The 14,076-nt window shown below is 40.1% G+C and overlaps 1 protein-coding gene across 1 annotated transcript in view; it reads right to left on the reverse strand.

Moving 5' to 3' along the window:
• The window catches only part of rusc2 (RUN and SH3 domain containing 2), a 329,699-nt gene that overhangs the window by 12,212 nt on the left and 303,411 nt on the right, over window positions 1–14,076 (reverse strand). Inside the window, exon 12 of the mRNA XM_051929450.1 lies at window positions 10,261–10,416. Coding sequence (XP_051785410.1) covers window positions 10,261–10,416 — 156 coding nt within the window. The remainder of the gene's footprint in view (window positions 1–10,260; window positions 10,417–14,076) is intronic.

Raw genomic sequence — 14,076 nt, forward strand, 5'->3', positions numbered from 1 at the left:
CACAGACTCAGTTTTCCAGCACAGTTTCCTTGACTGGGAGACCAGCACCGTGTGGAGCTGAGCGTATTTCAGTAGATCTTGCCGCTGTGTTCACTAGCAGCAATCAGGGGTTGCATCATTAGAGGTTGTCGGGTGTTTGTTTGTCTTGATCGGTAATGTGAGTGTGAGTGGAGTATAAAGGTAAAGTAGTCTTCACAGTTTATTTTTTCAGTTTCTTTTTGTGCATTGATTTGTTTCCAAATACTGTGTGTGAGCAGATAGATATCTTAATGTTCAGAGAATTAAGAGAAAGTAAATGTAAGCATGAGAGAAAGGAGTGTGTAAATGCTTTAAATAGTGAATACTAGAAAAAATAAAACTTGAATGAGTTTAAATGTGTTAAAAGACAGTTTAAGTGACTTTGAGTATGTTATGCAGTATTTAAAGGGATCTCTGTGACTGAAGTGCATTAAAAGAAGTTTGAATGAGTCTGTGCAGTATTTAACAGAACCTTGGATTTTTACACTACAGTGTAATATGTTAGATTTTTGTTCTCACTTGTATGCTGCATAATTCACCTTATAGCAAAGCAGTTTATGTTCATCCAGACTATAATGTTCATACCATGTAGTTCAATTATGATTAGAATTTTATTTCCTTTGGATTCATATCTTGTTGACATTAAGGTTAAGTGTCTGTTTAAAATGCTCTCATTAAGACAGTTTTTTTGGTCTTAGTGCAGTTTGATGTGTAAATCCTGTAGACCACTTTGAAATGGCTTACTCATATTTGCACTGGTTTGATCTCTGTAATACTGTGGTCATTTTAATGTTTTTTGTTATTTTACTTCAGTTTTAAGTAAAAAAAAATAAGACCTGTTTTCCTTAACTGTTGTTTCCATTAATCTCTTTAGTAAGCTACAATTAATATCCTATTAATATCAACTAATATCACAATTTATTTGAGAAATTCCTGTCTGGCCTCCACACTGGTCATAGTACAGAAACAGCACTAACGTGTGTTGTAAACTACATTCTGATATCTTCTTATGAAATAATATCAAATGTAATTATGTTGTTAGACTTAAGTGCAGCGTTTGACACTATTGACCACTCTGCTTTACTGCACAGCCTGGAAAATGATGTTGGTCTTACAGGCAAATGTCCTTGCCTGATTTAGTTATAATTTACCAAATCGATTCCAGTACGTACAGAAATGTACTGACAGTACTCCATCATTATACAAAGAAATGAGATATGGTGTCCCGAAAGGTTCAGTACTGGGACCTTTACTGTTTTCACTTTACATGTTTCTACTGGGATATATCATTAGAAAACAATGTTAATTTTCACTCATACTGCTTTAGTTTATGATGGGTGATCATAAAAAAGAATGACATTCAAGACTTAATTTAAATAATGATAAAATAGTGCTTATATTAGAAAAATCTAAAAACAACACAAACATAAAGTAAAAAACAATAAAAAAAATTATACTGAATAGCAACCCATATAATAGGAATTGCAGAGTACTGCACAGGTTAAGCAAAAAACAAAAGCATGCATAAAGTCTACACAGATATCATTTTAATATAACACCATATATATATATATATATATATATATATATATATATATAGTGGCTGAGTGCATAAATGACAGGAGGACAACACTGAAACTGGGTCGTCCTGTTTAACTGTATGAAGTCCAAACTCAAAATGCACCTTTAAGGCCAAAAGAAAATTAGCCACATGGGCAAAAAACAACAGAAGCTCTCTGCTTCAATACATGACCATGCCAGAAGGGGCTGGGCTAAGTGCCTGAGGTGGGCAGTTTCTCTGAGCTGCAGAGAGAGAAGAAGACGACAATGCTAGTGGCTGAGCCGCCGATCGCCCTGGCATATTATCACATACCTCGACTGAACCCATGAGGAGGTCCTCTGACACGCGTGCATGTCATGCCCCACCCACCCCCCTTTCAGCTTAAACCTGCCTGTAAATGAGGCTTCAGTTAAGGGGATCCTATGTCACCATATTGGATGCCTTCTTCTTTGTCAGTGGTTGTGAGAGGTGTGGCCCTTTTCAAGAAGTGGAGAATTGTAGCCTGCTAATCTGAAAAGGCCTGTACCTGTCTCTTGGTTTGCAGTCAGGGCAAGACGCATATGGCAGCAAGTTTGGAGCACTGGAGTTTGTAATGTTCACTAAGTACCCTAGATATTTAGCCTCGGTCAGCCCGAAATAGCATTTTTTGGGGGATGATCCGGAGGCCGGCATTGCAGATGGTTTGGAGGACATACGAAACATGGCATATGTGTTCAGCCCATGTCATCCAGATAAACAGCAATATATACATTATGGGGCCATACCAGTCTGTCCACCAGATGTCTGAAGTTCGGTGGGGCTGCATGTAGCCCGAAGGGTAAGACACGATACTGCCAGTGACCGCAAGGGGTGCTGAACGCAGTTTTTTTCTTTGCATCTGTCAGGGGGATTTGCAAGTAGCTCTTTGTTACGTCAAGGGAGGGCAGATACCAAGCATTACCCAGATGTTCTAAGAGGTCGTCCACACTGGGCATGGGATAGGCGTCGAATTGAAAGACCTGGTTTAGCCGGACTGAAGTCACTGCAAAAGGACCAACCTTCGTTCGGCTTTGGGACTAACCCGATCAGACTGAATCAGAGGCTGTGACTATCCTCAATTACTCAGTGCTCCAGCATCTGACATATTTCTAACACAACCTCCGCCTTATTTGCCTCCGGGAGGCAATATGGCCATTTGCAAACTACAACGTATGGCCTAACCTGAGCACCAAGAGCACAGTGACGGAGGCAAAGACAGCTCCCAACTCATTACTCTACCAGAGGCTAAGGGTATCCCCAAGGTTTAGCTGTCTAGCAGCCAACAGAGTGGGAGTGACCACTGTGATCCTGGGATAATGATCAGTCCATGGTTTCAGGAGGTTGATGTGGTACACAAGCTCTCTCGGACGTCGGCTGGGTTGGTAGACCAGATAGTCCATAAGCCCCTTACACTCTCAAACTTCATAGGACCCCTGCCAGTGTGCCAGGAGCTTAGAGTGGGATGTGGGAATTAGGACCATAACCCTGTCACCCGTAAGGAACTCTCGAAGGCGGAAGCCACTGTTGTACAGCTGGGGCTGTGTCTGCTGTGCACCATGAAGATGTTCCTTCACAAAGTGGCAGAGCTGCGCAAACCGTTTGCACAGTCCACCGATGCAATCCAGTATCTTATGAGAGGGAGGGGCTGGTTCTTCCTCCCATCCCTCTTGGATCAGATCGAGCAAACCTATGTGCTGCCGGCCATATAGCAACTCAAAGGGAGAAAACACAGTTGAAGCTTGTGGCGCCTCCAGGAATGCAGACAAGATTAGTGGTAGTAACTGGTCCCAGTATCTTCCATCTGCCCGGATTACCTTCTTCAGGTATACGTATATATCCTCTGGGTACTGGGTAACATAATCCATCAGGATTGGAATATATTTATTCTCCCAGGCAGAAGGATCAAGTGTGCCAATGATTTCCTTTCCAATCTGCTCAAAGGGAGTATCAATGAGTGGAAGCAGGACAAGGGGTGTGTGGTCCAACTGATACTCTGGACAGGACCTGCAAAAGCAACACATTTCCTTGTGCACACTGGGACAATAAAATCGGCAGTAATCTGCTCCAGGGTTTTTTCTGTGCACAAGTGTTCCCCTAGCAGGTAGGCATGAGCCAGATCACAGATCTCACAGATTTGTGGGAACTGCGGGAAGAGGAGTTGGCTAAGTGTCTTACCCAGGTAATTTATCACCTGGTACAAAAGATCATTGTCAAGAAAGAAGTGAGGCATGAGGACTGTGGAGCTATCAGTAGGCTGCCTGTTTATGAAGACAACTGTGCATGCTTCAAAGAGTCATCATTCCACTGCTTATGTTGGATAGACTCTGCAGAGAATGGTAGCAAAGCTGCAGAGAGGCTGTTGGATTTCTTTGCACAAAATTCATACAATTCAGAAAGTGTGGCCTGCAGGGCCAAACCCGACAAAGATAGACACAGGAGACAAGTTCAGCAGCACACATTTTTTTATTTTCTTGTGGGAAACGCTTTTCAACCATTTCCCACCTTCCAGCACAGTACAATGCACAAATAAGCACAATAGTAAAGCAACAAGCACTTTGTCTTTGCCTTCTCTTCTCTCTCTCTTTGTTCTCTGCCTCCACTTCTGCTGCAGCAAGCTTGGTCCTCCACCTTTTGACTCTGGATTCTGGAACAGTGGCAGTGGGCTTCTTTTACCCTGCACCAATGTGTTCTTCTGTTGACCTGTTAGCGTGGTCCGGAAACACTTCCAGGTGAGGTGGGAGCCCAAAAAAGTAGAGCTCCAGTCCCTGCAGCACCCTCTGGCGGCTGTGTTGAACTCCATCTCCCATGGAGCTCTGTGCAAATCTGAGGCACCGCTGCAACTCAGGGGGGCTGTTCTCTGCCCTGGTCCGTCCTTCATGAAAGCATCCCGGCCAGGTAAAAGTTCTGGCCATCTACCACAAAGGTTAAGTTTGACATGTATTGGTAAGCAAAACAATCATTTCAGCAATCATTGCACTCAAACTTTGATTTTTTATCAAACAGCCTTGTTGTTACAATCACTCCTAACCAAGGTTATTATAGTTCTGCTTTAATATATTAGTTTTTATTTCTATATTTTTTCTGACCTTACTTGGAAGTTCAGTTTAGTTTTCATTTTTCTTCATCATATATTTTCACTTTTAATTTAGTTTTTATTTCACAAAAAAATTTCTATTTTATTTTTATTTCTATTAGTTTCAGTTTTAGTTTTAGTAATTATGAATCAATCAGAACTGTACACTTGATGGTTCTGGATATAATAGTTTAATGTTTGTGGAAGCTTACTACTACATGGTTTACTATCTGATTTTGTTTTTGTCTAATTAAAACAAGCATAATCAAAACCAGATACTGAGTATGAATAATTTTATACAATTTTACCTTTTTTAAAATATTTTCTGTCATTTGTGCTGAACAAATGTGCGTTGACTTCGACACTTTTCTTCTTTTCCTTTTATTGCCCAGAATGGGCCAATTTGTAATGAAATTTAGGTGAGTTTTAAGGTTTGTGGGTTTTTTACTCTTAAATGTCTACAGCACACAAAACAATGTGCTTATAATAAATGCCTTCAATATTGCATTCAAAAATCTCCCATACTGCACTTTGTTATTTATCTACCAGCCATACTGATCTCTGATTCCGTCTCAGGTACATAAAATTTATAGACAGAATGTTGCCACCTGCAGGACTGGAAAGATCAGAAAACAGAGTTTACTGTGTTCTGACTGGTGTGATCATGAAAATCATGGGGGCTTAGGAAGAACAGGGTTCTTAAACTTGAATCACTGTGCAGACCCCACCTAGCTGTATTGAGGGAAACAATAAAAACAAGCATGTAGTGTCAAGGTTAGAAACAGTGAGACTGGAATAGCCCATGCATAAGAACAGTGAACGTATAATGAGCAGAGCAAGAGTAGGTAATAGGTGTATGGACAGGCACAAAACGACAGAGACAGCATTTGAGATTAGGAACAATAATATATCCATGATCTAAACCTGTTTATACAGAGCAGGATCACAGAAAACCTGGAGTCTACCCCAGCAGGTTTAGATGCAAGGCAGGAAAAATCCCTGGTATGCAATATGTACATATGCATGATATGGCTGATGTTATGATATTTCAACTATCTATTTTGAGAGAGAGAGAGAGAAGCTGTAAAAAGGGGGACATATATTTAAAAACACAATTCTGCTACTGGATTATTTTCACAATATCAAGTATTTTGAGCTGTGAATGTAAACTAAAAAAAGGTAAATGAATAAACCCAAAAACACATTAACAATATGCTGATCTTATACGATGACCTACTCAGTCTCTCGATCAGTGCAGTTTTATTTTCAAAAAGGATTTCTCCTGTACGAATTGGCAGGTGAATTATTGTCAACAAATCGCAGGCACCTGTGAAGTAAACTGAAACATTATTCACTTGTGATTTTTCTGTCCATATGGTAAAGGTTTTGACCACCACATTCTGATTTCAGGGTTTTAAATTACATCTTGATATACAACAAGCACGAAGAAAGGCGGCAAAGTAAATTGCTTTCTAATTCACAAGCTTTACATGCTCGTATTCAGCTTACTCTATCACCACAAATGCTGTGTGAACACCATCCTTCACCAGCCTCTGTTCACTGGTTCAATGTATGTGGGCGGCTCGTGGTGGATTACTTTCTGTTTTACAGTTTAAAGTTATAAGGGTTAAAGACTAACGGCAAGAATATTCATTCTAAACGAAAACTAAAAATAGTTTTAGTAAATTATTATTTTATTTCAGTTATTTTATTTCAGTTAGTCTTTCCAGCTACTTTAATAGTTTTGTTTAGTTTTCCATTTAAGTTCTGTTAATTATTTTATTTCAGTTTACGAAAATGTTTTTTTAATAATAGTTTCAGTTTTGATTTTAGTTTTCGTTAACTATAATAACCTTGCTTCCTAACCTAGTAAGAGGTGTGTTTAGTGTATATTGTCATGCTTGGGTCACAGAATTGCACAGAAACACAGGAGACTGTAGAGACAGATACTTTATTCAAACACTTCAAACAAACATATGCTTCTTTCAGAAGTAAAACGAGCTCCGTGTATAGACAGAGGGGACAGTTCTGTCTCTCAATTAAAAGAATAGAAAAACATCTCCTCCTTCATAGGGGTGCGCATCGGGAGCGGGACCCCCAGTAGCAGCAGAGGATGTCTGGTGGAGGAGAGAGAGACAAAGCAATGAGCAAGAAGGACAGGTGCTGTACAGGCTTTTAAATGTATGAAGTGTTGCGCGAGAAGCATATCACGCGACACAGCAGCAGCAGGCCAGCAGCTAACGAAGCAAAGAGGAGGTAAAAAAAAAACTATACAGTGGGTACGGAAAGTATTCAGACCCCCTTCAATTTTTCACTCTTTGTTATATTGCAGCCATTTGCTAAAATCATTTAAATTAATTTTTTTCCTCATTAATGTACACACAGCACCCCATATTGACAGACAAAAAAAAGAATTTTTGAAATTGTTGCAGATTTATTAAAAAAGAAAAACTGAAATATCACATGGTCCTAAGTATTCAGACCCTTTGCTGTGACACTCATATATTTAACTCAGGTGCTTTCCATTTCTTCTGATCATCCTTGAGATTACCTTCATTTGAGTCCAGCTGTGTTTGATTATACTGATTGGACTTGATTAGGAAAGCCACACACCTGTCTATATAAGACCTTACAGCTCACAATGCATGTCAGAGCAAATGAGAATCATGAGGTCAAAGGAACTGCCTGAAGAGCTCAGAGACAGAATTGTGGCAAGGCACAGATCTGGCCAAGGTTACAAAAAAATTTCTGCTGCACTTAAGGTTCCCAAGAGCACAGTGGCCTTCATAATCCTTAAATGGAAGACGTTTGGGACGACCAGAACCCTTCCTAGAGCTGGCCGTCCGGCCAAGCTGAGCTACTGAGGGAGAAGAGCCTTGGTGAGAGAGGTAAAGAAGAACCCAAACATCACTTTGGCTGAGCTCCAGAGATGCAGTCAGGAGATGGGAGAAAGTTGTAGAAAGTCAACCATCACTGAAGCCCTCCACCAGTCAGGGCTTTATGGCAGAGTGGCCTGTCGGAAGCCTCTCCTCAGTGCAAGACACATGACAGACCACATGGAGTTTGCTAAAAGACACCTGAAGGACTCTGAGATGGTGAGAAATAAGATTCTCTGGTCTGATGAGACCAAGATAGAACTTTTTGGCCTTAATTCTAAGCGGTATGTGTGGAGACAACCAGGCACTGCTCATCACTTGTCCAATACAGTCCCCACAGTGAAGCATGGCGGTGGCAGCATCATGCTGTTTTTCAGCTGCAGGGACAGGACGACTGGTTGCAATCGAGGGAAAGATGAATGCGGCCAAGTACAGGGATATCCTGGACAAAAACCTTCTCCAGAGTGCTAAGGACCTCAGACTGGGACGAAGGTTTACCTTCCAACAAGACAATGACCCTAAGCACACAGCTAAAATAACGAAGGAGTGGCTTCACAACAACTCTGTGACTGTTCTTGAATGGCCCAGCCAGGGCTCTGACTTAAACCCAATTGAGCATCTCTGGAGAGACCTAAAAATGGCTGTCCACCAACGTTTACCATCCAACCTGACAGAACTGGAGAGGATCTGCAAGGAGGAATGGCAGAGGATCCCCAAATCCAGGTGTGAAAAACTTGTTGCATCTTTCCCAAGAAGACTCATGGCTGTATTAGCTCAAAAGGGTGCTTCTACTAAATACTGAGCAAAGGGTCTGAATACTTAGGACCATGTGATATTTCAGTTTTTCTTTTTTAATAAATCTGCAACAATTACAAAAATTCTTTTTTTTGTCTGTCAATATGTGGTGCTGTGTGTACATTAATGAGGAAAAAAATTAACTTAAATGATTTTAGCAAATGGCTGCAATATAACAAAGAGTGAAAAATTGAAGGGGGTCTGAATACTTTCTGTACCCACTGTATTTGTTTCCATTGTATCAGCGTTTAATAGGGGGTTTTGGAGGAGCGACTGCATCTTCTTGGGGTGCGTTCAGCCCCCTTCTTCACAATATCCAAATGGACTTACAGTGGAGAAGGACAATTTGATTGTAATAGCCTATACCACAGTGCAAGCACATAGATTTATTTTGCTTAACTGAAAGAATCTAAATTCACCTCTTTTAAGTTAGTGGGTAACTGATGTTCCATATTATTTGAAACTGGAGAAAATCAAATTCTCGCTTAGGAGATCTATTCAAAACATTTTTAAAATATGGCAAGATTTAATTACTAAAATTTTAGAATAAGCATTCACATCAGGAGAAAAGGACATTTTCCCCTTTATTTCCCTATTAGTCTTTTTTCTTCCTGCTTCCTTTTTAAACTTACTGAATTATTTTGTTCTTTTTTTGCCCATGAAGTTATTTGTGGTACAAGTTCAACTTGATTGTTTTGAATGTTATTTTCTTAATACAATAAATAAATATATAAAAAAAGAAAAAATGCAGTGGCCTCAGTTTTGCAGCTATTGTACTGGACCACAGTGGTGAGATAAAGTTAAAATGTAAACTTTCAATTTATCAGTCGGTCTGCATCCTCATTTCTTATGGTCAGGCGCTTTAGGTTGTAAATGAAGGAATGATATCATAAAGCAGTTTTAATGAAGTTCCCACTCAGGGCTGGTGGGCTCATTCTCTATGATAGGCTGAATAACTCAGCCACAAGTAGAAAGAACTTGTAGTAGAACCACAAGAAAAAGGCAAGCCAATTAAGGTGGTTTGAGCTTGAAGTTTGAATACCCTTCATGTGGTGTGTAAGGCATGGTCAATTAGGAGAAGGCCTAGGTGCAGACATATTAAATGCTGGAGCAATTACTGTATATCCATCAGCCGAAATGAAATCACTTGGGAATTTTCCAGGTGCTGTAGGAAGAAGCTACTATGAAGTTGCTTTGTCAGCCCATTCTAACATGTTGCTACTGTGACTTTCATCAGGATAAACAAAGCGAAAATGATATTTTTACACTGCTTTGTGTTACTATGCACTATAAGTAAATTAGTGCCTACAGAAGATATGTAATCATTTTCAGAAAACAGTGCAATAAACAAAATATTTGTATAATGCCAACATGTTAATTGAGAAAAATATTGACAACAGTATCACAGCGTTAAGATTAAGTAAAATGGTGCATATTTTGAAAAATATTTTCTCATAATAAATATGAAAAGGTAAGAAGCAGCTTTCTTCTACAAAACCCTAATCCTTCAAAGCTCCTGCCAAGTTATTTTCCCTGACCAAAATCAGGTATGCACACGCAACACTATATGGCAAGTAGTTTACTGCTTACACATAGACCTAATCGCTCAACATGTCAACTAATTAGCATGACTGGTAAATATGATACAGTTTGAGGCACCTTAAGATTTAGTAGTGAATACTGTTTTGACTTTTAAGTATCATAATGCTGATCCCTGTAAAAAGCACTACATGAAATAAAAACTGACTTAACAAAAACATCTCAACTAATATTTTGGTATTTTGTGAATTTTGAAACAAAGTAAAAAGACTACAAGCTAGCAAGTTTCAGAAGATATAGCAGAAGACATAAACAATATAACTACACACTGACTTATTATCATTCCCAGATCTAAGTATGTAACCACAGGGCCCACTCACCAGTAAATCTCTTGCTTTGCAACATGGTCTTGTAGCTCCACATAGTGTTGTGCCTCTGAACATGGAAATGTCTTATTCTTTTGTTTCCCTGTCCCCACTGTTATTGTCATGAAATCTAATACAGATTTCTCCAGGTTGAGCCATCCAGAAGGTAACCTAGAAAACACAGGAAATATTAATTATAGGCATAAACAAACATTAAAGGAAGCTGCCATCATTCCAAAGTAAATAGGATTTTAAAAAAATTCACATATTTTTGCTATAATAGTTGATTTTACCTGTGGAAAAATGTGACTGTGCCATTCGCATAATATGCTTTAGTTAAAACTGAAGAGTGTCGATTGCCCAATACTGAGTCAATCTCAGTCAATATGGTGACACTTAATGTGCCTTGTAGTGGAAGTGTCATCCCAAATAATGAACCTGTTAAATTTGGTTTGTGTTCTGAAATAACTGACATTATCCTATGTCTGCTCCATTTGAGAACATCTTAATACATAATTCGCCAGCCTCCTCACTCACTCACTCACGTCCGCCCGAAGCCGAATGCACAGTCGCCTTCTGAGAACGTCCGAAGCCGAATGCGCAGTCGCCTTCTGCGCAGCTGCCCGAAAAACCTTATGAGACCGACATCGCGGCAGGCGGCGGATTTACGGCCGCAAAAATTCAAAGAGAAAGGCCACTTCGATTAAAGCTCTAGAGGCCTGAAAGGCGATTTCGACTACAGCTCAAGGCCTAATTACGCATTCTGATTCAATTATGCATTAATTCAATACACCTATATCAGGTTTGTGGTGCTTATACTTACTACTATTCCACTCGTGCCCGTTTCATCTTACGTTGTTGAAATGGGCTCTTTGTCTAGTTTCTGATAAAGGATACCTAAAACACGGATACAAAAACATGCAGTGTGCTCCATGATATTTAGGAAAAAAAGGCACTTTTTCCTTAATTTGCTTCTGTGCTGTACAATATTCTGTGGGACTATGAGGGAAGATGTGCCTTTTGTAAATATGCTGGGCTTTTATATACAGTGCCTTTAGAAAGTATTCAGACCCCCTCACCTTCTTCACACTTTGTTATGCTACAGCCTACGTTGCAGCCAGAAAAAACAGCAAAAACAAGATTTTAGAAATGTTTACAAACTTATTAAAAATAAACTGAAATAACACATTGACATAAGTATTCAGACTTTACTCAGGACTTTGCTGAAGCACCCTTTGACAGTGATTATGGCCTGGAGTCTCCCTGAGTATGACTTAACAAGATTCACACCCCTGGATTTGGCTATTTACTGCCATATTTCTCTGCAAATCCTCTCAAGAGCTGGATGAAGACTGTCAGTGGACAGATTTTTTCAGGTCTCTCCTGGGATGTTCGATTGGATTCAAGTCTGGGCTCTGGCTCAGCACAAGAACTTTGCTAGGTTTGTCCCTAAGCCACTCCTGTGTTGTCTATGATTTGTGCTTAAGGTCATTGTCCTTTGGGAATCCATTGCTAATTGGTCAGTTAGTTGGTCTCACCTGTGAGAAATCCCACAAACCTGGCTCAGCTTTCTAATAAGATCCACCTACAACCTTGTCCACACAACTTGTACCACTGCTTTGGTTCAGAAAATGGCTGCTCCTGTGAAGTCCCAAACACAAGGCTCCAACACGTGCGCACAGGCTGTAAGACTGTGTTATCACAGGCATGGTACAGGTGGTGACACAACCATGTTCTGAAGAAGTTGGCTGAAGTACTGAAGACAAGTAGGTAGGAGGCAAATAGAGGTATGCAACCATCATCAGGACAGCACATCCAGTTCTTGAGGCAGGAGAAGAGATGAAGGCAATACTTCAAAAGCTCGAACATGACTCCTTGTAAGGAGTGGAAGATGAGAGTCAAACATGGGCTTCAACTCCAGTTCCCCCAGGGATATATTCATATTATGTTTGTGATCAGGCCTTATTAACTATTACCAAAGCAGTATATTTCATAGAGCTAACTGTTCCATGGTGGAGGGAGCAGAAACCACTCATAAGAGGAAAAAATAGAGGCCAAGTATTCTGTGCTGACCGCCAAGTGCAACGAGGCTGACAGGAGAGAGTTGGCAGAAGAGGCAGAGAAGGGTGGGTGGCTGTGGGTCAGGAGGAAGGATAGGAGCTGGGCTGGTGACATTTCACCCAAAGGCCAGCTGCATTGGGTGGCAGGGAGACATTTATGCCCCTGCTCCGCAATCAGGAGATGTACCGGGTAAGGAGTGATGATCATATATCTGACCAAAGGGTACTGTTGGAAGTGTATCATGCAGAGAGAAGCAAGTGATATACAGTACATCTATCAGTAACATACTGGAAGGTGAACCTTTGGTGATCCAGAGTTTTCATTTATAATATCTAAGTACTTTGCTTCATTAAGCTTTCCCTCAATCCTGACTTGCCTCACCATCACTGACACTGAAAAACAAGCCACCATCATGCATCACCACTGGAATTGTATTGCACAGGTGAAGAGTGGTCTCTGGTTTCCTCCAGACAAACCTCCTAGAACTGAGGCCAATCTTGATCTCATCAGAGCAGAAAATCTTGTTTCTCACAGTCTGAGAGTCCATAAGGTACATTTTTGCAAACTCCACATGTGCTTTCATGTGCTATTTACCCATTCTGTCATAAAGACCAGATTAGTGGAGTTGTTGTAATGGTGGTTGTAATTCTGGAAATTTCATCCATCTCAACACAGGTTTTCTGGAGCTCAGCCAGAATGAGCATCAGGCTCTTTGTAGCCTTTTTTTTTACCAAAGCCCTTTTCCTCTGGTTGCTCAGTTTGGCTGGGTAGCCAGCTTTAAAAAGAGTCATGGTTGTTCCAAACACTTTCCACTTAAGAATTTAGGGGACCGATATGTTCTTGGGAACTTGAGAAATTTTGCATAGCCTTGCCCATTTACTTCAAACGCACAGCTTAGTTTTTGCACTGAAACATATTATCAACTGTGGGATCTTACTGTATATAGACAGGTGCATGTCTTTCCTAATCATGAGCAATCAACTGACGTAATCACTGGTGGACTTCAAGGTGAACAAACATCTCAACGATAATCAATAAAATGGGATGAACCTGATTATACATTTGAAGTGTCATAGCAAAGTGTATGAATATTTGAGTCAGTGTGATATTTCAGCTTTTTATTTTTAATAAATTTACAAAAATGTCTAAAATTTTATTTTCACATTGTCATTCTAGGATATTGGGTATTGTTTGATGAGGGAAAAAAAATAATGCAGATGTTTTTAGTATACGACTTCAACATAAGAAAATGACAAAAACATGAATGGGTCTAAACACTTTTCTGAATGAACCATATATTTGTTATTATTTTATGTTGTGGGGATTTCTGTTTGGTCAGGTTACTTTGAGAGTTTATGTTAAAGAAATACTCCAACCAAAAATATATTTTTTTTATATGTTACTTACCTCACGCCCACCACCCCACCCCGTAAGCTGATGGAATGGTCCTTAAGGATGACACTAGTTGTGACCCACTGGGTTGGCTACTTTGAGCATCTGTTCAAAGCTGATCCTCCAATTAGCAGTGAACCACCCTGTCTTACTGAGATTGCACAGGTGGTGAACTTCTCCAGGCTGTCCTCCTGGCATTGCAAGCAATCGTTATTTCCATTTGGGAGACTGGCATCATCCCAAATTACTGGAAAACGGGACTTGTCTTCCCTATCTGAAAAGGGAAGGGTGATCACCTGGATTGCGGAAACTACAGGGGGATAACACTGTTCTCGGTGCCGGGTAAGGTCCTTGCTAGGATCATCCTCAATTTGATCT

This window comes from Erpetoichthys calabaricus, chromosome 7 (genome assembly GCF_900747795.2).
Source record: "Erpetoichthys calabaricus chromosome 7, fErpCal1.3, whole genome shotgun sequence".
In the NCBI taxonomy this organism is placed as follows: Eukaryota; Metazoa; Chordata; class Cladistia; order Polypteriformes; family Polypteridae; genus Erpetoichthys; species Erpetoichthys calabaricus.